This window comes from Enhydra lutris, unplaced genomic scaffold, assembly GCF_002288905.1.
Source record: "Enhydra lutris kenyoni isolate GAN:26980312 unplaced genomic scaffold, ASM228890v2 scaffoldscaffold12, whole genome shotgun sequence".
NCBI classification, from domain to species: domain Eukaryota; kingdom Metazoa; phylum Chordata; class Mammalia; order Carnivora; family Mustelidae; genus Enhydra; species Enhydra lutris.
This window is the reverse complement of record NW_019154096.1, coordinates 45,872,860-45,898,983: the sequence shown is the minus strand read 5'-3', so window position 1 is coordinate 45,898,983 and position 26,124 is coordinate 45,872,860. Positions and strand designations below refer to the sequence as shown.

Genomic DNA, 26,124 nt, shown 5'->3' with positions numbered 1-26,124 from the left:
CCTGCTCAGTGGGGAGTCTGCTTCTCTCTCTCCCTCTGCCCTTCCTCCCACTGATGTGTGCTCGTGTATGTGTGTGTGTGTGCCCATGCATGTGTTCTCAATCTCTCTCTCTCCCTCTCAAATGAATAAGTCTTTAAAGCTGTTATTTTTCTTTTTTTAAGACTATTTTTTAAGTACTCTCCACCCAACATGGGGGTGTGAACTCACAACCCCAAGATCAAGAGTCGCATATTCCACCAACTGAGCCAGCCATGCACCCCGAGAAAACTGTTCTTCTAAAAAATATTTGATGATGTGGACATTTTGGAAATTCTGACTGAATTTCCCTTAATTAAATTACTTCATTTTATGTAATGATCTCTAAAGTACCTTAAAGTAGCATTACTAGAATTATACAGGCTTTATTTTAAAGTAAATTTTTTAAGTCTTCCACATGCCAAATATTTTAGTAAGTATAGATGCTTTGCATTTTAGATGCTTTAATATGTTTATCTTTTTTTAAAAATTGGAATGGTTGATATACTTCTTTTTTTCTTAAGATCCATGTTTTTTTTTCGAGAGAGAGTGAGTGTGTGAACAAGAGCGTGTGCATGTGTGCAAGTAGGGGAGGAGCAGAGGGAGAGAATCCTGAAGCAGGCTCCCCACTGAGCACAGAGCCCAATAGGGGCTAGATACCCTGAACCATGAGATCGTGATCTGAACTAAAACCAAGAGCCGGATACTTAACCAAGAGCCAGATACTTAACCAACTGAGCCACCCAGGTGCCCCTGTAGTATGTTCATCTTAAATGTGGTAATATTTAAATTGATGATTGGCTTAAGGGTTTATAAATGTTCTTTTCTTCCTGGAATGCTTATATAACAAATAATTTGTGTGAGGATAGCTGCCTTCAAGGGCACCTGATCTATATTAAGAACTGAATTTAATATTTAGTTTCCTCATCTGTAAAATAGAGATTGTAATAGCTACCCTATAGCATAGTTATAAATATTAAAGATGTAAAGATTAAATAAATTAAGTAAAGTACTCAGCACAGGTTCTGGGATGTATTAATCCTTATATGGTAACTATGACAACAAATTCTAGAAGGCTTGTTATGAAAAGCAGTATACATATCCATTTCTCTCTTCCCAGAGGCAGATAGATAAAGGCAGATTGATGTTTTTATAAACCTGCATTATCTTATATCAGAGATGGGTTGGGCATAAAGGGGGCTAGGGAGTAAGCCCTGCTCAAATTCAGAAATAATGAAGCTTTAAAAATGGTTAAGACAGCACTTTTGACCAAACTATCCTATTATATTTGTTTTGTTACTTAATTTATTTTTATTACTGGTCTCATCTGGAATCAGAATTGTATAATAAACTTGAGATGTGGGCTTTTTGTTTGTTTTCCTTTTTCCTTCTATTAGAAGAGAATGGTTCAAAAACAGAAAAATTAATGTGCTTCTCTTCTTCTGGTCTCAGTCCATCAGCTCAGAGTGAATTTTTTGGGTACTTACCAGGTTTCCTGCTTAAAAATAAACACTCAAGTACATTGGTGACCTCTTCACTGGTGGCAGGGGAGTGACAGTGAAGAACTCTAGTCCGTAGCTCTTAATCTGTGTGTACACTGGGTATGGCATCACCTTAGTTTCTGAAAGGGGGAAGAACCTTAGCTGCTACAGCTACTATAACACACACATGAAAAGTTGCTCAACATCACTTATCATCAAGGAAATACAGATCAGAACTACGATGAGATACCACCTCACACCAGTCAGAATAGCTAAAATCAACAACAGAAGAAAACAACAGGTATTGGTGAGGATGTGGAGAAAGGGGAACCCTCTGGCAAAAATGTTGGTGGGAATGCAGGCTGGTGCAGCCACTGTGGAAAACAGTATGGAGGTTCCTCAAAAAGTTAAAACTAGAACTGCCCTATAATCCAGCAATTGCACTACTGGGTAATTACCCAAAGGGTACAAAAATACAGGTTTGAAGGATACATGTACTCCAATGTTTATAGCAGCATTATCAATGATAGCCATACTGTGGAGAGAGCCCAAATGTCCATTGCCTGATGAATAAAGAAGATGTGTGTGTGTGTGTGTGTGTGTGTGTGTGTGTGTATAAAAATAATAATACAGTGGAATATTACTCAACCTTCAAAAGAGTGAAATCTTGCCATTTGCAACAGCGTGGGTGGAGCTAGACTATATTATGCTAAGTGAAGTAAGTCATTCAGAGAAAGACAGATACCGTAGAATTTCACTCATATGTGGAACTTAAGACAAAACAGATGAACATATGGGAGCAGAAAGAAAGAGAGGGAAACAAAACATAAGAGACTTTTTTTTTTTTAAAGTAGACTCCATGCCTAATGTAGAGCTCAACGTGGGGCTTGAACTCATGACCCTGAGATCAAGACCTGAGCTGAGGTCAAGAGTCAGACACTTAGCCAACTAAGCCACCCAGGCATCCCAAACCATAAGAGACTTTTTAGCAGTAGAGAACAAACCTTGAGTTGAAGGGAGGTTTTTAGATGGATAATGGGTATTAAGGAGGGCACTTGTTATGTTGAGCAGTAGGTGTTGTATGTAAGTGATGAACCACTGAATTCTACTCCTGAAACTAATATTACACTGTATGTTAACTAACTAACTAGAATTTTTTTTTGAGCAATAGTAAAGTTTATTGAATGATAGAATACAATGCTTTCAAAGAGGGAGAAGACCTGAGAGGGTTGCCCAACTAACTAGAACTTAAATAAAAAGCTGAAAAGAAAAAAAAGATCCCGGGTGCCTGGGTGGCTCAGTGGTTAAAGCCTCTGCCTTCGGCTCGGGTCATGATCTCAGGGTCCTGGGATCGAGTCCCGCATCGGGCTCTCTGCTCAGCGGGGAGCCTGCCTCCTCCTGTCTCTCTCTGCCTGCCCCTCTGCCTATTTGTGATTTGTCTGAAAAAAAAATTAAAAAAAAAAAATCTTTAAAAAAAAAAAAAAAAGAAAAAGAAAAAAAAGAAAAAAAAGATCCCTAGACGCTAGGTGAAATTGGAACAGTTTTGCTTAATTGCTTTCATTGTCACAGGACAATTTTTTTTTTTTTTAAGAGAAGGAGAGGGGAAGGAAAGTGGGAAAGGGAAAGAGAATCATGAAGGGGTTGATTTCCTGACCCTGAGATCATGAGCCACAATTAAGAGTCCGACACTTAACCAACTGAACCACCCAGGTGCCCAAGGACTATTTGCATAAAAGCAGCTGTGTTTTGCTGCCCAGTTTTTAAATACAAGAATCAGAGGATAACAGGGGGCCACAGCAGAAGCGTTCACGTCGCGGCCCCTGTCAGATTCTGGTGAATCTGCGAATTCTGCTGTGTAACTCCTCATTTATCCATTCAAGTCAAACAACAATTGAAATGAACAGGAGCAGGGCTGACTTTGGTGTTTATGGATATGGTTATCTTTTATGGTCTAGTAATAATTCTAGATAGAAGTTGGAGCATATCATTTTTAAAATGTGCCCTGGTTACATACAAAATGAGCTGGGTCTCTGAAGGACACAGCACATCACTCTAAGACTGGAATCTCTGGAATAAAAAAAAAAACAAAACTTAGAAACAATGGGAGACATGAGAAGGTGCTGTTTGTGGGTAATATGGTCAATAACTTCTAGTAGGTCTTGTTGAAGACATCCTTAGAAATGTCAATGATACATTGTGACAATGGATGGCATTAGTTATTTGACTGGCAGTATGTTTGAGTTTTGAGCTTTCTGTTGTCTGGTTAAGGTTTTATTACCTGAGTCCTGTTGTGGCTCTTGAATGGAACAGCTACAGTCTAGACTTTGCCTTCCTTCAGTCATAGCTGAAGAAACTTATCAATTCTCATGTCCTATACCTAAAATAGATTGCAGGTAGTATCATGGTTCCTGTTAAAACATTAGAAAAACTTGGGGCACCTGGGTGGCTCAGTGGGTTAAAGCCTCTGCCTTTGGCTTGGGTCATGATCCCAGGGTCCTGGGATCGAGCCCCGCATCCAGCTCTCTGCTCGGCAGGGAGCCTGCTTCCTCCTCTCTCTCTCTGCCTACTTGTGATTTCTGTCTGTCAAATAAATAAATAAAATCTTAAAAAAAGAAAAATAAATAAAACATTAGAAAAACTTAAAAAATAATAATACCTTTGTTAAGATATAATTAAGATACCATGGAGTTCATTCGCCTTTTAAATTTTTATTTAAACACTGTGGTTTTTAGTATATTTATGAAATTGTGTGTCAATAATCACCATCTAATTCCAAAACATTTTTTTCACCCCCAAAAAGAAACCCCATAACCACCAGCAGTTAATTTCAGTTTCCCTCTTGACTATCCCAGCCCTAGGCAATGACCAGTCTACTTTCTGTCTCTTTGGTTAATTTACCTATTGTGGGAATTTCATGTAATTGGAATTATACAACATGTGATCCTTTGTGACTGGCTTCTCATAGTGTTTTCAAAGCTTATCCGTGTTATAGCACATATCAACACTTCATTTAATTTTTATTGATGAATAATACTCCATTATGTCGAGGTACCACAATTTGTTTATCCATTTACCAATTGATGGGCATTTGGGTAGTTTCTGGTTTGGGGAAATTATGAATAAAGTTGTTATAAACATTTGTTTACAGGTTTTCATATGGACATATGTTTTTATTTATCTTGAGTAAATACTTAGGAGTTAGGGTTGCTAGGTTGTACAGCTTAGGGTATGTTTAACTTTTTAAGCAACTCACAAATTGTTTTTCCAAAGTGGCTGTACCATTTTGCATCCCCACCAGTAACTTATGAGAGTTCTAGTTATTCTGTATCCTAATCAACATTTGGAATTGTCAGGGGTTTTCTTTGTTTTTTAGTCATTCTAATAGGTATGCAGTTCTTCGTTTTACATGAAAATCATGTGCTATGAAACCATCTGAAGGATGATTTAAGTCCAAAAAAAGCATTTACTGAATGCCTATGATGTGCTAGGCACTCTGTTAGGTGATGGGAATACGAGTAAGACACATCTCTGCTCCCACAGAATTTGCAATTTATTGATAATGGTAGAATGGTAAAAATTGATAATGGTCAGGAAGTAATAACGATATATTGAGTTAATGCTAATTACTTGGAGCGAAAATATTGGGGTGGGGAAGGAGAGTCACAACTATACCTAGAATTAGTCAGTTTTGTGGATGGATTTTGACATTTGTGATCAGTAAAAAGATAACAATCTGAAGAGCTACATGTTCTTTTGCCTAATGTTCTATAGTAGATTTTGGTTGCAAAGGTCAAGCCTCCCCCTGCATTATCAAGCCTAATAAACCAATGCCTAATAAGCTGCTTGGGATGATATTCAGCTTGCTAACCGCCTAGTGATTTGGGGCAACACCAGTTAGTCACATAGGCCCAATAATCAAGGAAGGAGGCAACTCTGATTTTTGTAGTTTCTTTAAGCCCGCTCTTTTGACCATTGTATTTAGTTTTCTCCCTTTTTGTATCCTTCCTAGGTCTGGCTTTCTGCCTTTTACGTAACACACTGCTAAATTGTACTCCTGCTCCTTTTTTTTTTTTTTTTTAAAGATGTTATTTATTTATTTGACAGAGAGAGATCACAAGTAGACGGAGAGGCAGGCAGAGAGAGAGAGGGAAGCAGGCTTCCTGCCGAGCAGAGAGCCCGATGTGGGACTCAATCCCAGGACCCCGAGATCACGACCTGAGCCGAAGGCAGCGGCTTAACCCACTGAGCCACCCAGGCGCCCCACTCCTGCTCCTTTTTAAAGTGCATATTACTTAGCTCTGAACTGTTTACCATAGTCAAAAGTGGTAGCAATAGGCATTTGTACTTTTTGTCCAGTCCACCTCTTTACTCTTTGCCCAGCTAGATTTGGCCTTAATATGTAAGTTATTACAAGTGAATAAGGTGATTCCAAAAGCCATGTTTCTCAATGTCTGATAAATAGGGCTTCTTATCTGGTCTGGGTAGCAAACCAGTGAGAAGAGCTGTGAAGGAAGGTTGGGGTTGGCTGGGAGCTGGAAGAGGTGAGGTGAAAATTGCTGGTTGTCATGCTCATTTGATTGTCGAATGAAACTATCCTCTTGCTTTTTCTTTCTTTTTTTTTTTTTAGGCTTCTCAAGAACTTGTTTAGTTTGGTTTGCTGTTAACAGCAAGAAAAAATATAATCTGATTAGAAAAAAAAAAGGTTAAAGTAACTGGAACTAGTCAACCTCAAGAAGAAAAAGATGAGGAAGTTATAATTCTTTGTATGCCCTAATTTATCCCAGGCTGTATTGAAGGTTCTTGAGAATGTCTTGTATGGAAGACTGGGTTGAACAATAATTTTTTTTAAAAGATTTTATTTAATTATTTGAGAGAGAGAGAGCATGAGAGGAGAGAGGTCAGTGGGAGAAGCAGACTCCCTGCTGAGCAGGGAGCCCGATGTGGGACTCGATCCCGGGACTCCAGAATCATGACTTGAGCTGAAGTCAGTTGCCTAACCAACTGAGCTACCCAGGTGCCCCTGGGTTGAACAATAATTTTAAAGAATATTAAAATTCACAGCAGGTGCTGATCAGTTATTTCTTTTCTTAGACTAGAGAAGGGAGAAAGATTTCAACTTAATAAGGACTTTAGGTTAACTATAAGGAGCATTATCTGCTTGTTGTTGAGCGACAAGGAGAATCTATAGTCATGTTTTCCAGAGGGCTACAAATCTAATAGTCTCATTTGGGATGGTTAAAATTGACCATAGACTGAAGGACTTTGGTGAAGATGGGATGAAAATCTTCATTTGAAAAGTTTTTTTTCCCCTTTCTGTCACATGAGTGACAGGTTTTCCTTTATTTAGGAAAGGTTTTTAACAACTTTTTTTTTTAAGATTTTATTTATTTGTCAGAGAGAGAGGGAGAGAGAGCAAGCACAGGCAGACAGAATGGCAGGCAGAGGCAGAGAGAGAAGCAGGCTCCCCACTGAAAAAGGAGCCCGATGCGGGACTCGATCCCAGGACGCTGGGATCACGACCTGAGCCGAAGGCAGCCGCTTAACCAACTGAGCCACCCAGGCATCCCAATTTAGGAAAGGTTTTAATCTTAGGGAAAATGTATGTCAAGCATCTCAATACTATAGTAAAGTTCAATTTGTTATAGGAACCTCAGTTTTTGACAGGTTCTAACAAATAATAACAATAATTGATTTAGAACTATAAATTCCTAGACTTCTATTTTGTCATACATAGGACTTTTATGGTACTACTCCTCTAATTGTTTGCTGCCCCTGTCAAGTATTTATTATTAGATGTCCTGTCTATTCTTTAGGGTACTCTTAAGCAGATTCTGTGCTTGAAATCACTACATGTTGAACTTTTGGATGTATTGGAGCTTTGATTTTTACTCAGGACTGATAAGTTCTATCAGTTGTTATGTTTCATTATTAGTAGAGTCTTTCATAGAAACTAGGGATCAAAAAATCATTGTGCAAACAAACTGAGGGTTAATGGGGGGAGGGGGTTGGGGGGGTGGGATTATGGACATTGGGGAGGGTATGTGCTATGGTGAGTGCTGTGAAGTGTGTAAACCTGGCGATTCACAGACCTGTACCCCTGGGGATAAAAAGATATTATATGTTAAAAAAAAATAAAATTTAAATAAAAAAAAAAAATCATTGTGCTAAATAGACCAAGCATGGAAGAGATGGAGTTAAAGGGTCAGAACCGAAATTTTGAGAAAACTAGAGGATGAGAAAGAAATCTCAAAATCAGAAGTTATTTTATAGAATGTATATGGAAGCAATTACTTGATTCTTTTAATTTAGTCATTATGCATTTACTTTGTAGGAGAGAGATGTATATGGTTGGGTTGGGGAGAGGCAAGAACATACCTATTCAAAGGGACCTATCTCAGAAGCACAGTATTAGTCAAAGAAAGCAAATTGCAGAGCAGTATGCATACTTCTATGTTTAGGGGAAGAAATAACATAAAACATTTTTCTGAGGGTGTGTATATATATATATATATATATATATATATATACACACACACACACACACACACATATATATATATGTATATATTTTTTTTAAACATCTGAAAGAATACATGCCAAATGTGTGTAGCGGTCTGAAGAATGTAAGAAGGCAGGATTGGAGACTTTGCTTTTTCTGTCATAGTCTTCTGTTTGTGTGTGTTCGGGAAGAATGGATTTATGTGTTAGTTGTGTGCTTAAATATTCATTTAAAATAAATAAAGCATATTAATTACCACTAAACAGTATTTATAGTATAGATAGGGAGCTGAGATAGTTTCAAATAATGTTAACTCATTAGAAAATAAGAACGGTAGGGGCACCTGGGTGGCTCAGTTGGTTAAGTGTCCAACTCTTGTTTTGGGCTCAGGTCGTGATCTTGGGGTCATGGGATTGAACCCTGTGTTGGGCTCTGTGCTGGATGTGGAGCCTGACTGAGATTCTTTCTCTCCCTCTGCCCCTCCCTCCCCAATAAAAAATTTTTAGAAAATAAGAGCAGTAGAGCAGAAATTTGGAAATGACTTGTTTTGTGAGTTAATCCTCCCTTATGTGTTCAATGCATTTAACTTTGAAATGTTTTATCCATACCTATGTTGAAACCATATGATAAATGTAAAAACCTTCCTTTAAGAATTCCTCCTGTTGGGGCGCCTGGGTGGCTCAGTGGGTTAAGCGTCTGCCTTTGGCTCAGGTCATGATCTCAGGGTCCTGGGATTGAGCCCCTCGTCGGGCTCTCTTCAGCGGAGAGCCTGCTTCCTCCTCTCTCTCTCTTCTCTCTGCCTGCTTGTGATCTCTCTCTCTCTCTCTCTGTCAAATAAATAAATCTTAAAAAAAAAACAAAAAGAATTCCTCCTGTTTTTCTGTATTATTTGACAACCCCAGTTATCCTTTCCTAGCCTTTTCAAACATCTACCCACCTTTTGATTTTTGATCCTGTCTGTGCTTCTGTTTTTGCTAGCCAAGTCCCATTGTCTATGGGACACAAAGCAACTGATCACTGTAGAAGTTTTGGAACATTACTGGCATAGACTTGAAAGTCATAGATGGGGGTTCACATCCTGATATCTGCCTACCTTTGTGACTTTGAGCAATTATATATATATAAGCTTTGTGAGCCTCAGTTTTCTCTTCTGTGAGATGGAGATAATGCTGACCCTCTAGGGTTGTGGTGAGGATGGAGATCATGGCTATAAAGCATTTAGCCCAGTTCCTATCATGCAAAACACCATGATTAATTTCATCTTTGGTTCTGGAGCTGCTTTTTTTCTCAGATGTTGTTGGACCCTTGCAGCGTTCTATCTTGTATCTCTAGGAGACAATATGGGAATAAGCCAGAAGGATAGAAAAAGTCCTAGATTTCTCTCCCAAGAAAAAGGCAGGTGAGTGGGATAGGGCTGGTGGAGGTGGGCCTGTGGCAATGCTAGAGGGTACATCAAGCCACTTCTTGAGTTTAACTGTCATTTGAATAAGAGTAAATGACTAAGGGCAAATGAGGATTAATTAGGTTGCCTGTGTGGTAGGGTGGTGGTCAAAGAAGCCCCTCTCCGAATGTGTTAGGATTAGGTTGAGGGAATGTTTGTGAAAAGGATTTAAGGTAGAGGGAGTAGGAGGAAGTTAGGGAGGCGTAGAGTGAGACGCCTTAAGAACACAGTCTGGATTTGAGTAGATTGGAGCCTTGGCTCTGTTGCTTACTGCCCTGTGAATATTGGGCCAGTTACTTAATCTGTCCAAGATTTAATTGCTTAGTTTATAAAATAGAGTTGTGAGGGGATGCATTTAGCATGCTTAGAATAGTGGCAGGCATATTTTAAATACCTGATAAATTTACTAATATTAAGTCAAGCTGAGGGAAGAAAATAAAGCAGGGCTAGTGAACTGTACAATCGGAGTGGGCTCCCTCTATATACAGCTAACTGATAGCATTTGTCATTGGTTATCTTTAAAGAAAGAGTCAATAATGGGATGCATTATTTATAAATGTTCTAATACTTCCTGGTGTGTTTGCTTATTAAAAACAAATAAAAAAAAAGATCTTTTCCTTATTTTCCCTATATTGAGAACCAAAACTTATTTAAAAAAAAAAAACAACTTGAAAGGTTAGTTGCCACTTCTAACTTTTGTTGTCAAATGATAAATTGTGGTCTGGTTTTATCTATGTATGATTTCTGCTTGAATTTCACTGCAAATTTTGTACTTTTTCTGTCCTTTTTGTTGTTTCTTGCAGGCTTCCTGGTTAATCAGTTGCTTTTAGCAATGTTTACTACTTATAAAACAAAAAGGATGAATAATATGCTTCAAAAGTATATCAGTGAGGCATAGATAAATAAATTTTAATGAGAAAATAAACCTCTGCATTGAAATTCGTTCAGTTAAGAAGGCTGTGCAAACTTTGTCCTGCATTTCATCTGTCATCTTTTCATCTGTTGAGCACTAGTGAACCTCTGGGTTTTTAAATATATGTCCCAGTACTCTAAGGTGGCATCATAAAAGTTTCTTTTTGTTCTCCCTGATATTCCAGTAGCCACCACTGTACAGATGCCTTGTTCTACATTCTGTCATTTAGTACTGAAAATAACCATAGGGAAAATTATAATTTTATAGGTGAACCAAAGTTTAGAAACTTGTTCAGAGTGACATGCCAGCAATTGGCAGAGCCAGAATTTGAAAATCAGATGGCTGATTTCAGAGTGTGTACTTTTTAAAAAAAATTTTTAAAAGATTTTATTTATTTATTTGACAGAGAGAGATCACAAGTAGGCAGAGAGGCAGGCAGAGAGAGAGGAGGAAGCAGGCTCCCTGCCGAGCAGAGAGCCCGATGCGGGGCTCGATCCCAGGACCCCGGGATCATGACCCGAGCCGAAGGCAGAGGCTTTAACCCACTGAGCCACCCAGGCACCCCTGCAACATTCATCTCTATCACCAGGGCCTAGTATAGGAGTTGACCCTTGACCTGTGCATTAAAAGTTTGTAAAAATGGAATTTCTGTCTCTGGCATTTGAAAACATCTGCACCCTCCACTGCTACTCCTCATCTTTGAGTTAAAAAAAAATATATAGAATTGTAAGGGATATTAGAAATACTCTAGCCAGTCCTCTCGTTTGAATAAAGGGAGGAATTTCAGGCACTGACTGGAGAGGTAGATCATGATGTACCCCAAAGACCCCAATTGATAGTAGTTATTCTAGCATTCTTGCCTCCTGGTGCTCAGTTGAGGGCTCTTCTTAGGATCTACATGTATACATACTGCTTTCATTCAGTTAGTAACTCTCTGATTCTTCCTTTATGCTCAGTGCTGCAGAAATGCCACTTTCCTTTCTGGCTCCCTGAATAGATTTACAGCCATGCTTTCCAGAACCCAGAAGAAAAACAGCTTCCCAAGAGTTAAGACTTAAGCTAGAAGATAGTCACTGAAGTTGAGATTTTTAACCTATTTTATCCCTTTTTTGCTCATCCAGACAATTACTGAACTATTGTTCATTGGAGACGCTAAGTAATTATTTGCAGCTCTGGGGAAACTGTTCAGAACCCTGAAAATAATCTCTCATTGCTATCGTTTGATTTGGTGTGGTTGTTGAGATGTGTGTTTTGCTTTTCTTTTTTAAAGATTTATTTATTTGTGTGAGAGAGAGGGAGAGAGAGAGAGAGAAGCGCCCATGTGAGTGTGTGGGGGTCATGGGAGAGGGAGAGTGAATCTCAAGCAAACCCTGCACTGAGCCCAGAGCCCCACACAGAGCTCAATTTCAAGACCTTGAGATCATGAACTGAGCTGAAATCGAGAGTCAGATACAACCAAAGCCACCCAGGCGCCCCTGTTTTGCTTTTCTTAAACAAAAGCAAACTAAGTCTCTAATGTAGTGTATTCTCTAATGTTAAGTTAAGCCATGAGTTGTGCTTCCCTTTAGCTCAGGCTAGTAAAAATAATTTGCACATGATAGTCTCTCATGGGCTCGAGTGAAATGTGGTGGAACGATGATTTTCTTCACTTAGGTTGTGTTAGCTCTCTATTTTCAAAATGTTTTTGCCTCTAGCATCATGAAAACACTATCTTGGGTTAAAGTTTTTTCATGTGAGTGGTTTTCAAAAGTTAATTTTCATAAAACTTTGGACACATTTTAAGTTTTATAGAGTATATCTAATGTATGGAACTTATCAGTAATAAATATTAAAGATACCCGATAAAATTAGATTGAAACTACAGTCACCTTTTGCTTTTTCAGGAAAGTGATTCTGTTTGTAGACTGAGAATTCTTAATTATGGACTTCCTCTAGATAAAAAATTCTCTGTTCATTTGAATAGAATGTTTCTTTGACATTGGAGGCTGGGGTGAAGGGCTGAGGGCAAAGTCAGTTGACTTGACTCTTTCCTTTGAATTTACTTTCTTAAGTTCTTTTGAGAGAAAGTCTGAAGTAGTGGGACATATACATTAAAGAATATTGGGGAAAAGGATGCAATTAATTCTAGAAACTTGTATTAAGCTTAATGTTGCCAAATCATTATTCTTAATGAAATGAATATGTGTTATTAGAACAATCTGGAACTTTGATTCATGTCATCAATCCATGGCAAGAAACAAATGATATAGTATTAGTTTTATGAAGTAATTTTATGTATTGTCTCATTCTGTGTTTTTATTTTTAGGACCGGAGTAGGCCCTATGACACTTTTAACTTGCACTCGTTGGAGAACTCCTTAATGGATATGATAAGGACTGATCATGAGCCTCTGAAAGGTAAACACTACCCTCCCAGTGGCCCACCAATGAGTTTCGCTGATATAATGTGGAGGAATCATTTTGCAGGTTAGGAATATTCATATGTCCATTCCTTGCTTGGTGTTTTAAACAAAAATCAGCTTTTTAATAATTGTGATTTTTTTTTCATTTCTGTTTTGTTTTGTTTTTCCGTTTTTGTTTGCTTCTGTAAAGCATTGTGGAATGTATTTAAAATTGATTTTCTTTTTTTAACCTGGGTTCAGCTACCTACAATAATCAAGGTTGATTGCTTTAATCATAATGTTTGGCAGAAGCATGTGCTGGGTAGCATGAAACCAGAAGTCAAGTTTTCTGGGCGTGGTGCATTTGGAATCCTCAGCTGAACCAGGGTAATTCATTTAAGTCAAAGTATTCTGCAAGGAAATATGAAATTTAGTAAACCAATCTCCAAAGACTGCTTCAGAAAACTTCGTAGAAGTTCCATTTTATTAAAATATAGTCACGTTCGTCGCATAGGAAGTATCACTACACAGCCTTAAGAGCAGCCAGTGATTCTTTGCATTCTCTAAGGCTAGAACAGAAAGAAAATGTCTTAAAGTGTGCAAATGTTTTGGGTTAAATAGAAGGCAGAAAGTCCCAAGGTCAGCAATATTAGGACTTCCTATTTTTAGAGCCAATGTAAATTCAGGTTAGTGGTTGATGTTACATTTCTAATTACAGATAGTTCTTTTTATGTCTTATAGGACTTTTTAGGGTCCCTGCGATATTTTAAAATACTGTAATGGAAATTTCCTGTGGAAATATCCACTTGGGTTTAGAGCCTAAATATCTGAAAAGTGTGAAGAGTTGGCCACAAGGGTGCCCATTTTATTTGAATCCTTATGTCCTCCAGAGCTGTGAGGAATTTGATCCCCTCTGGTTCTCTCCAGGCTTTTATATAGAGTGTGACTGACTTTGAACACCTGATATTCATTTCCTCAAGCCACCTCAGAAATCCATTTCATCATTTTCTTGCCACACTCATGATTTTCTGCTGCTTTCCTCAATTTCCAGTGAAAAGAAAGTAGATAACAGGCTATGAAGAAAATAAGGGATTTGAGAAAAGCTATATGTTAAGGCCTTCAGAAGTAGGAAAAAAGATCTCTCATTTATTCATTGTTATATTTAGTCACCATTACCACGACTTTCCTCAGTTGAAAGATTAGGTATATGGTAATTTAGAGCATATTTCACTTAGAAGTGAGAATGGTGTTTAAAAAAAAAAAAAAAACAATGATATTCACAGACTGTTTGTGTTTTTAGTATCTTCTAAGGATGCATTTGTCTTCCTTCTCTACCACAAACAGCTATAAGCCTCTCCCAATTATTCTAAAATATTCAGCCCTTGTTCTTTATGCATACCTCTTTTATTTTGGTCTGTATTTTTTTCTTCTAGCAATAAAATATTATGAAAAGCTCTTACATTATAGTCTACAAATAATTTCCCACAGTTTTGTGACTGCTGTTTACACAGGAGCTACTGTGCCCTGTTGAGAGTAGTAGTGGCAAAGTATAAAGAGGGAACTTCACTGTGGGTAATGTAAATACCTTACTCCATTTTTAGTGGCCCCTTTTTTAATGCATGTCCAACCACCTCTGCATATATTTCTCTACCACACTTGCAAATGTGAGGTTTCATCTGTAAGAGTCTTTTGCATTGTACTTATAATATGTCCTAATAAGTTGGAAAGCACGTAATATGTACATTTTTACAGCCTTAATATGCTTGCAACTTCTCTGTTCATCATACCACCCACCTTGATGTCCTATGAATGGACTACTTCCCATGGTCAGTTACATCACCGTGTCATTGTCCTTTGGGTAGAGTGTTCAAGCTTCCTGCTTCCTTTTCCAGCTGGGAGACTTTTAGGTCTGGTTTATGGCACCATGTATTTGATCCTTATTACTTCTAATAACGTAATTATGATGCTGGCATTTTAAAGGAAAAATTTTAAGTAATTTTTTACTTTAAAAGGAGAAAATTATAACAAAAATATAACTAAAAAATAAATTGATAGTATATCCATATATATATATATTTTTTTTTAAGATTTTATTTTTTTATTTGACAGAGAGATAGAGAGTACAGGGAGGTAGAGCATCAGGCAGAGGGAGAGGGAGAAGCAGGCTCTCCACTGAGCAGGGAGCCTGATGCGGGGCATGATCTCAGGACTCTGGAATCATGACCTGAGCCGAAGGCAGACACTTAACTGACTGAGCCACCCAGTGTCCCCTATTTTTATATACCTTATATAATAAATGTTATACACATTTTTATCTGATCTTTATAATTTATTAATAGGCCTTAACTTTGGACTCTTAGATTGTTTCCAGCTTAATAGGTGATGCTGCCATGGATGAGTTCTTGCACATAGCTTTTCCTTAAGGTAAATTCATAGAGAAGATCTCTGGGTTCAAAGATGTAGACATGTAGGTGAACAGAGCTTTAAGAGAAAGGTGGTAGGCTAGGGGACTTACCATATGGCTTCCCCGTCTAAAAACACTTCCTTCTATTCCATCCTGTTTTTCCTCCTACCTTTAATATCTTCGTCTCCCACTTGACCATGGGAACACTTTTTTGAGTGTCTCAAAACTCAAGTTATAGAATCATGGGTTTTTTGTATGCTTGTTTTGTTTTTTTCCTGAAGCTTGACTTTCTTTGGGGAAAAAAAAACAAAAAACTTTCTTACTCAGTGTAGGAATTTCAAATAATTTAAAAAAAAAAAGAAAAGAAAAGTGAAAAAATAATCTGAGACTTACTATCTAGAGATAGCAAAGATTATTATTTTTATTAACATTTTTCCAGGCATTTTATATTCTCTTAGTAGGAGGCTAAATTTCAGATCAGCCTTTCTGACTTTCCAGTCATTCAAACTTGGGTTTGAATCCTGGCTCTGCCTCTAGTTGGCTGTTGATCTAGATAAATCAGTTAACCTCTTTGAATTCAAAGCCTTAGTTTCCTCATCATTGAAATAAAGTACCCACTTCATGGACTGGCTGAAAAGGTCAGACAAAGTTCCTAAGACTAGAAAGTGCTCGCATGTTAACCTTTTTTTTTTTTTTTTTTTTTTTGGCTGGCAGTGGTAATGCTGTGCTACTTACTGCCCGGCCTGGGTAATAAATTAAACCTTATATTGCTACAATATTTACTTCCTTCTAGCTAGACTGTAGCTAAATATTAAAAGCTTTCAAATGCAAGTTGTAAAAATTTTATATTTGTCATAGATAAGTAGTGATTATTGAAGGATAAACACTTTGTCTTCATAAAAAATCACCTTAAGGAGCACCTGGGTGGCTCAGTGGGTTAAGCCTCTGACTTCGGCTCAGGTCATGGTCTCAGGGTCCTGGGATCGAGCCCCACCTTGGGCTCTCTGCTCAGCATGGAGCCTGCTTCTCTCTCTCAGTCAAGTAAATAATATCTTAAAAAAAAAAAAAAATCACCTGAAGGAGAAAGGAAAATAGTCCTCTTAAGTTACATTGGCTTTCCAAAATTATGTATCTAAATAATGTAAAAAAAAAAAGAAAAATATCATAGGTTATCCCATTCATGATGGGATAAAGTACTTCATGATGAATTTAAAGTGAACGTGATGAAATATGTTCTCAGCAATATTTCATCTTAGAGATGTATGCAACTGAGCCTGGGTGGCTCAGTTGGTTAAGTGTCCAACTCTTGGTTTCAATTCAGGTCATGATCTCACAATGTGGGATCGAGCCCCACATCTGGCTCTGAGCTACCATGGAGTCCGCTTCAGTTTCTATCTCCCTTTCCCTCCCACTCTCTCTGTCTCAAACAAATAAGTAAAATCTAAAAAAAATCCATGCAATGAGAAATCCCTTTATTCAACTGTTCTCTTGATTAAAGGGGAAAAAAAGGGTTAGTGGGAGAAATGACAGAATAGGAAGTTCAGAAAGTAATAAGACTTCTGTTTTAGTAAAGAACTTTGTATTTTTTTAAAGATTTTGTTTATTTGAGAGAGAGCAAGAGAACAAGCAGGTGGGAGGAACAGAGGGAGGGAGAGATAGAAGCAGACTCCCTGCTGAGGAGGAAGCCCACTAGATCAAGACCTGAGCCCAAGGCAGTGGCTTAACCAACTGGGCCACCCAGGGGCCCCTAGTAAAGAATTTTAACAGTTTTTCAGTCACATTTATACTTACACTCAGTAAAACCAAGTCAGACTTGAAGATGTTTGTAGGCAGTATTAAAAGGTCTCTACCTCCTCCCCCGTGATAAAAATGTTAAGTAATGTAGAGGAAAAGTTGAATTGAGCTTTCTTCACAGCACCTGAGGAATGTGTTTAGTAGTGCTGATCAGATCATAGCACCCTTATTTAAATAAAAATTAGACTAATTTTGTTGGCTTCTTAAAGATAACAAACTACTTGATTATAACAGAATAACATATTATAGTTATCAGTTGCCTCTTACCATATTACGTATGACTTTTCCTATTGTTTATTTGAGAGAATGCCTCCAAGAAATGAGAAGGGTGGTTTTGAGAAGGATGATTAAATAATGAACACTCTCCCCTATTTCTTTTCTAAGTGCAGAAATCCTTGGGTTGGTAGAGAGTAAGACCTAAGAGAGAGGAATTATTCTCTGCCTTCTTTTCATGTGGGCTGAAGGGAAGGAAATCCACAACTTTCCTTATAACTATGAGGGTTAAAGGGATTTCTGGCATTGGGAGAGGTGGGATTAAAGATAGGGAAAGTGGGCACCTGGGTGGCTGTCAGTTAAGCATCTGCCTTCAGCTCATGTCATGATCTCAGGGTCCTGGGATCAAGCCTGGTATCAGGCTCCCTGCTCAGCAGGGTGTCTACTTTTCCCTCTCCCTCTGCCCCTTCTCCCCACTCATGCTCTCTCTCTCAAATAAATAAATAAAATTTTTTTAAAGAAAAAGCTACCCACGCACCCCAACAAATAGAATCTTTTTAAAAAATTGTTTGCTGTAAAAAAAAAAATTTATTTGCTGTAAAATAGGGAAAAAGATTCATCTCTGTACTCTTCTTATAGGTGTTCCCAGCTTGCTACTAATGATGAAAGTTTACCTAGCCACAGGGGAACCCCAATGAAAACCCAGGGTCATTAGGTTTGGTTAATCCCAGCCTCCCTGAGGATTAACATTCAAAGAGTACAAAGTGATGACAGGAGGAATAATAGGGAAATACCAACCACAGAGTGTTGGGCAGTGTAGGTGACATTGTGAAGCAAGGTCCATCCCCTGGTTGGGTAGCACAGTATAGCAAATAATCTTGGCAAAGAGTACCCTTTCTGTCGTCCCATGTAGTCTCCTTCTTACAACAGAAGAATAGAGCTGGCTGACTACTTGGGTGTAGTACCTGATGAAACATTTCTGTGTATTTGAATTTTCTCTTTCCTCGCTATTCATGGAACTGAAATTTGAAAAATGAAAAGAGCAGGTGTCAGTTGAGAACTGATATTTGAAGGGTTTGCTTTTCTTTCTTTTTTTCTTTTTAAGGGTTTGCTTTTCAAATGTGTACTGAATCTGGGAGTGGGGAGCTGTCTTCTGATAATAATGCTTTAAAATATTTAAATTGAGAGAAACTTGGAAGAAATAAATACCACACCTTTTGGGTGTTATGGAAGCAATTTTCTTTATTCATCATAATTTAAATTTAGTATTATATAGCCTTTCACAAAATTGGCCCCTTTTGTGGAATATTGAGGTTCCCTTGTTTCAGAAAAAGTGCATCTTCATTACATTTATTTTGTTCCAGAAAAATATGCTGTCTCTTTACTTACTTGCATTGTTGCTCCAGTTCTATTTTTGTGCTACCTACCTTTGGCCCATAGAAGTTTGTCTTGCATAAAAGTTAGCAGAGTTTACAAATTGTTTGGGGCATAGTTTCTGAGTAAGCAAGAAGTGATTGTTTGTTTCTATACAAGAGGGGGACAATAAATACAAGTTGAATGATTTTTTTAAAATAAATATCTCCCATTTATTTTTCCAGTGGTCCTTTCTATATAGTAGTGTAGTCACCTGAGAGTTTTTTTTTTTTTAAGATTTATTTATTCATTTTAGAGAGAGTGTGAGCAGGGGGAGGGGTAGAGGGAGAGGGAGAGAGAATCCCTCATGCAAACCCCCTGCTGAGTGCGGAGCCCAACACACCTGCCGTCCCAGGACCCTGAGATCATGACCAGAGCCAAAATCAAGAATTGGATGCTTAACCCACTGAGCCACCCAAGTGCCCCTATCTGAGAGTTTTAAAAGAATGATTTAAGTATTTTAGAGTATAGCCTGAAATGAGGAAACATAGGAACAAAGGAATTGATAGCATGCCAAAAATTATCCACTGCTGCTATGAAAAGAAACTAGAATTTGACCTCAAGTCTAAGCTCATAGCTTTTGCTTCTTGGTTCTTTGAAACAGATTAGAATACTTTAGTGCCAAAATTTTATCATTTTTCCTTAAAAGGACTTTAAAACACCATTTTATTATATTCTTACATATTATTTCATCTTGTGGATACTTTTTCTGAAGGAATGTATTTTCAATTTTATAGAGAAAATTGGTGGAAAATACAACAAAGCAGAATATGCATTTTTCTTATAACCTTTTCTAAAATACAGCATTTAAATTCTATTATGTGAAGGTCTCTGAAAGACTTGACTTTTTAGAGCAAATAGGGATGATTAGAGGAAGATAGTTATTCCCTATCTTGTAACATATTGCAGAAGTGAAGAGGTGACTTTCATAATTATGAATTCATGAAAATTCCAAGTTTTATCTTGGACATATAAAAATATGGGTTGGTTGAACTCTGAAACTTTGAATAACAGTAGAGGTCATTTTTTATAACTAGCCTTTTAAATATGAATTTGACTTGAGCTTATGAGACTGTGATTTTCAGAGTCTGGATAAACATATGTAACACTATTCTCCAACCTCTCCCTCCATCCCCTCACCCCACATTTATCAGGCCCTGTGCAGTGAGGAAAGTGGGACAGTCTCAGATTTCCACAGCATCATTTAACTCCGTAAAACCAAGTATGCCTTTCAGTTTTTGAAACCTTATATTTTACACTATACTTAAAAGATAGCTGGCTGACAAGAACAATTTAAAAATAGCATCCCATGGACAGGTGACAAAATGTCACACTGGCAGCACCAGACTGCATTAACAAAAATCACCAGATGTCACACACTTGATTCTATTTTCACAGCTGATTAAACAGCAGTATTTGTTGGTTAAAAGGAAGAAAAAAGAAATGGCCTCATCTGTATTTGGAATCAGTTTTTCTTTTGCTGTTATATATTTTCTCCTTTAAAATTTCATAATAACTATAAAATTTAAGATGCAAAATATATTAAGAAAAAAAATAATTCTCCTTTTAGAAAAGAATCTTTACACATAAACACTCCTTCAACTGAAAGACTATAAATCAAAATGTTAACAGAGCTTGTCTTTAATTGGTGATCTTATTTTTTGTATCTAATTTTTCTTCAATGAAAAGATATTGCATTTTGTAATCTAAATATTAATTTTTGTAGAGGTAAAGAAAGTAGCTTAAAGAAGCCGTAAGTGGTTTTACTAGAAAGAGTTTGCATTTAGTTGGGAAACAGTTAGATTATATTTAAATAATTGCTTCTGTTGGGTCTGGCATAAAACCTTTTGTGGGTGATGTTAATCCAGAGATCCACTGAAGTCTGAGAGACCAACAGAATCAGGGAGGATACCAAGAAAGGCAAAAAGTTTTTTGCTTTTCAGCAAATCCTGATTCCTTCATCTACAAAAACATTGCCTAAGGCTTCCCCCCACCCTGCATCTTTAGAAAGATTAAATTGGAAGTCATCAGTGTGTGCTAGGGGATGAAAATCAGAAAATTACCAAGCTTCCTTTCAGTTTCATCTTTTCAAGCTGCAAAGTCCTAAGATCTGGAAAGAGCCCAAAAAGGACCCAGCTTCTTTAGGACAGCAGAGAGAGCACCCTTTAAGTGTGGGAACAGCAATGGTTCCAAAAACATATAAAAACTATTATTTGATGTAGCAATTTTAAGACCACATAATTCTTACCATAAACGATTGTAGCACAGGAAATATAGGAAGTCTAATGAGGATCAATTAAATTTGGGCTTGCTTGGGTTTTGTTTTTGTTTTAGGGGGAGTGGGAAGGGCGGAGGAAGAGGGAGAGAGAGAACTCCAAGCAGGCTCCATGCTGAGCACAGATCCAGATGTGGGACTTGATCTCACGACCCTGAGATCATGACCTGAGCCAAAATCAAGAGTTGGATGCCCAGCCCCATTGAGCCACCCACATGTCCCAAGACTTGCTTAGTTTTCTTGATAACCCCTTATTATTTTAGGGAATACCCCTGGCCTTTTAGGAACCAAACCCACGTCTGAATGTTCCTTGGTCAGAGATTGAGGAGACCATTTCTATATACCATTTCCTTAAGTTCTGCAATGATTTTGAACTCAACTCTGGTTTGTAGGCATACTTTCCAGTGACTGTCTGTTTACTGTTAAATTTGGATATGTCAGAATACAATGAGTAAATCACATCTAGTTATTACGGATGTTAGTATTTGGTGGTAATGAATCCAAATAAGGTCTTGATTATCTGAAAATTATAGAATATTGATACAGCTAACTAAAACCAGAATGTAAATTCTCCCTGCCAAGTCACAAGCCTTATTCTCATGACGAATGTTCCTATTATAGATTCTGATCAGGTGGTGGTAGGAGGTAGCACTCATTGCGTATGGGGTAGACAATATGTTTAGAGACTCTAAGATGACTTAGGATCTGGAGGAACATAAGACACAGAGTAATTACATATATAGATACTGTTAAATGTGTCTTTAAACAATGGTTAGTTTCTGAAACTCCTCACAATTAGCTTCTAGTAAATATGAAAAGATCTATGGAATCAATACAAAATAAAACAGGTAATTCTATTATTTAAAAAATGGTTCTTTACTAATAGGGTGATTTTTCTCTAGAAAACATTAAAATATATTCTAAAAAATGATTATACTGTAATTTAATGCTAGCAAAATATTTCCATAAAATTAGAGATAGATATATGTAATATCTTCCTCCTAATAAGTTTAAATGGTAAAAACTAAAAATAATTTTTAGTGAAAGTCCTATAACACTTCATGGTAATAACACTTCATGGTAAAATTAGAATAATCTCCTTAGAATCCATCAATTATTGATGATTTTTACATTCTTAATTACTTTCTTTCTCATATACACACACATACACACACACATGCATCCAGCAGTACAAGCAATATTACACTTATGAGAGTTTTATTTTTTCCTTATCCTTTAATACAAATGACCTTTCAATAATTACTATCACCTGAGGGTTTTTTAAGAGACAAGGTTGGCCTTGTCTAGGCAAAAAATTGATTTGGCTGGAAATTCATTATTCCGCCTTTTTATTTGAAGCAAATGCTGTTTTGTCTACTGTGATTCTTCTCTTTTGGGCCAGAAGAGCTCAATAGTGCTGTTTGCCTTCAGTACCCCACAACGGAGATTAATACCAAATTAATACCAAATGACCTTTTGCAATTATTTATAACACTGTATTTGTTGTAAAAGTCATCACTTCCATATCTCCAGCATTCTCTGTACCACCCCCTCATACTGTTGACATTTATTTAACAGTAGTAATGACATAAAATTGACATTTTTCTGAGAATTTCACGATAACCTTTGACCTAACTGGACACGAAGACCTTTGCAGAACCAGGGTCATATGTATAATAGCTTTACACAAAAGCACTGTATCAATAATTATTTTATTGAAAAGCTTGGTCAAGAAAACTTAAATACATTTTTTTCCATATAAGACTATCTGTTTCATTATTCTTTTAATATATTCACCTTCTTTTCCCAAATAATTCATGAAAAACATACCAATTGTCTACATCTTCCACTCTTAACCCTGGAGGCTATCCATTAAAACATCTGTTTCAGGCTTACATCTTATAGGCCAGAGGTTGGCAAACTTTTGTCTGTAAAGGGCCAGAGAGGAAATATTTTAGGCCTGTGGTTCATATGGTCTCTGTCACATATTATTCTTTGTTTTTTAGTTTTTATTTTTACAGCCCTTAAAAAATGTAAAAATGATTCTTAGCTCAGAGGTGTACAAAAACAGGCAGCCAGTCAGTGTGGGCAGACATTTGAAACCCGTTACTATATCGGGCGCCTGGGTGGCTCAGTGGGTTAAGCCGCTGCCTTCGGCTCAGGTCATGATCTCAGGGTCCTGGGATCGAGTCCCGCATCGGGCTCTCTGCTCGGCAGGGAGCCTGCTTCCCTTCCTCTCTCTCTGCTTGCCTCTCTGCCTACTTGTGATCTGTCTGTCAAATAAATAAATAAAATCTTAAAAAAAAAAAAAAAAAAAGAAACCCGTTACTATAAGGATGAAGGTCTGGAGATAAGCATTATCCCCAAGGCTGTGTAACTAGTTAGTGGTAGGGAAAGCATAAGAACCGTAGATTTTTAGGCCAGTCTTTGTTCCCCACTATAGCTGTTGCATAAATGTTACCATCTTTCTTCTGGTAGCCATTCTGATAATTATGTTGCATTTTTGAGCCACTGTGAAATATTTATCTTTTATTCCCTCTAAACGTCAAGTTTATATACTTCTTTGAATTCATTATTTTGTGGCTTGAATTTGAAGGGCAGTATGAATGGTTATTTATATAAAATGCTTAGTCCAGTTGGCATGTTTAAATTGGAATGCGAGAGATGCTTTAAAATTTCAATATATTATAAGGGAAGCTTCTTTTTCATTTTGTTTTATTTATTTGTTAATGAGATTTTGGCTTTGTTTTTAAGATTTTTTTCATTTGTATGTTTTATGACTTGATTTAAAAACTGTTGTAACTGCTATGGCCTTGTTATAGATTATAGCATTGTTATAGATTAATCTGTTTCAGCGTTTTGTAATGTTTATCTTTTACAATGTATTTGAAATTATATTAAGCATTCTCTTCTTTGTGCTTAAAATAAAATTATTTTATTTTTTAGGACGCATGGGAATAAATTTCCATCATCCAGGAACAGATAATATTATGGCACTTAACAGTAAGTTTTCATATGAAATATTCTATGAAATTAGCAGTCAAGGTTACAGCATGTGATTTCCACTTTCTTAATTGTTCATTACATTTCAACCTTCCACTTAGTGTGGGATAGACCATTATTCTATTCCTGTGGTTCTCAAAGTGTGGTCCCTAAACCCGCAGCATCAGCATCATTTGGGAACTTAGTAAAAATGCAAGATCTCAGGCCCCACTAAAGACTCCTGCATCAGAAACTTTAAGGCTGGGGCTGAGAAATCTGGGTATTAACAAATTATAGGTGATTCTGTTGCAGGCTAAAAGTTGAGAACTGCTTCTCTATACTAGGGATTGACAGACTACAGCCCTTCGAGCCAACTCTGGCCCATTGTCTGGTTTTATAGTTTTATTGAAACACAGCTATGCCCATTCATTAATGGATTATCTCTAGCTATTTTTGTGCCACAGTGGTGGAGCCCAAAAAGCCTGAACTATTTACTGTCTGGCCCTTTACAGAGAAGTTTGCAGACCGCTGCTACATACCATTGGGGTGGGAGAAGGAAGGAGGAGAGGAAGAAAGGAAGCAGGTGAAGAGAGAGAGAGGGAGTAGGATAGTGAATGTGAATGAATAGATCAGTTTACTTATATATAACTCAGACTTCTCTCATTTTGGTAGATAGCCAACAGGTGCTTCAAACTGGACATCAGGGATCTCCCATTAGTGGAATTTGTGTGGTATAGGTGGTCTGGTCAGCAGCTTTGCAGGTTATAAATGGTTTTATCGGTATAATTGTTGGGTTGAGTTCTGGAGCATCAAAACCTAATTAACCAGAAAGTCATTGTATTAGTTAATTCTGGGGAAAATGTCTGGCTGGCATCAGTTCTCCTTCCTAGTGTCTGTGGACCAAATAGCTTTGCAAAACAGTCTCTAAATAGAAATTGTCAGTTGTCATGACCATAAAAGCCATTGAATCTCTCAGGACTTAGGTTTTTTCCTCCGTTAAATGAGTGACATCAAATTGTTCCCTGTCATCCTCCCAGATATACAACCTGACTATGGGTACCCATAGGAGACATACTGGGTAAATCTAGGGCTGTGTACAGTATTACTCCTTTCCTTCCTACCATTGTATTTCCTTAGGGTAGATTTTACCTGAGTTATCTCTAAAATACATATTCCGCATTTCTTTTGGTTCCGACATGTTGTCTACTTCACAGCGGCCACTGCTGAGAACCACTGGCAGAACTTGGTGATGCAGTTCCTAATCCACCGCATGTGTATTTTGTTCTAAATAGCTGGTATCCCCTCTTTTGGAGGGTCTTGGAAACCATAAAAATTCCAGACTATCCATCTCTATTTTCTAATTTCTAAAAGAAAGGTCACTTTACCTTTAGTTTAAGGCAACTCTTTTTTTCCCCCCCAAGAAGCAGGTACTTTGGGGTGAGGATTAATAAACATGCTTAACTTGTTGAGCCTCAGCAATTTTGTGAAACTTTGTGGAAACACTTCAGTTAGGTGATGGGATCTAGAATTGAATGTTAATAGAAAAAACAGTATGGTAGTGTGTCTGCCTGAAGGTATGAGTGTGTATTTTAGAAAAGACCTGATTTGCTATGGTGTGAGTCCCCTTCTGCAAGAGGGAGAGGATATAATTTACCATTGTTCTGTGTACAAAATGAAGCCAGAAGATACTTTTCTTTTTAAAAGGTTTTGATTCTCTTTGATTTGGCTCTCTTTAATTCTCTGCTTTTAAATACGATTTTGTTTATGTTCTTTCCAGTTTGTGCATGATGCTTAAATCCCCCTTTTAGCATCTAAATTTCCTCATCTGTAAGAGAAGGGGACTGAAATAGGTCATCTTTAATGATTGTTTCAGAATGAAGATTCTGTGAGTCTGTAATATTTTTTGATTTTCTTATTTTTACTTCCTATTTTTACTATTTTTTTTTTTTTAAGGAAGCTCTACATCCACCCAGCATGGGGCTTGAACTCACGACCCTGAGATCAAGAGTCACATGGCCTACCAACTGAGCCAGCCAGGCACCCCATATAATATTTTCTTAAAGCACCAAAGGGTCAGTTTGCCAGTATCTATATCAAATGTTGATGAATGATGCATATTTGCTACATTATGGCAGATATGAGAGTATATCTATCTTCAAATGACTCTGGGTACTGCCCGGTGGGCACCTCAAAGTAAACTATAAAAACAACCAGAATTTGACATTTGCCTTACTGGCAGTTTTCTTTCAAAGTTGACTCCAACTTGAAATGATCAGAATAAACAAAATATCCTCCTTGGAAGATACTTGTGAGA

The 26,124-nt window shown here is 37.3% G+C and overlaps 1 protein-coding gene across 10 annotated transcripts in view; it reads left to right on the top strand.

Annotated features, from left to right (window-relative positions):
* Positions 1-26,124, top strand: part of LOC111145121 (cytoplasmic polyadenylation element binding protein 3) — a 148,808-nt gene that overhangs the window by 21,875 nt on the left and 100,809 nt on the right. For 3 of the 10 annotated variants that reach the window (XM_022499780.1, XM_022499782.1, XM_022499781.1), the window contains exons 2-3: positions 12,655-12,814; positions 23,775-23,831. In XM_022499780.1, the coding sequence (XP_022355488.1) occupies positions 12,655-12,814; positions 23,775-23,831 (217 nt within the window). Of the gene's footprint in view, positions 1-1,412; positions 1,422-12,654; positions 12,815-23,774; positions 23,832-26,124 lie in introns of all 10 variants that reach the window. The other 7 variants (XM_022499783.1, XM_022499784.1, XM_022499786.1 and 4 more) reach the window with 3 other exon arrangements.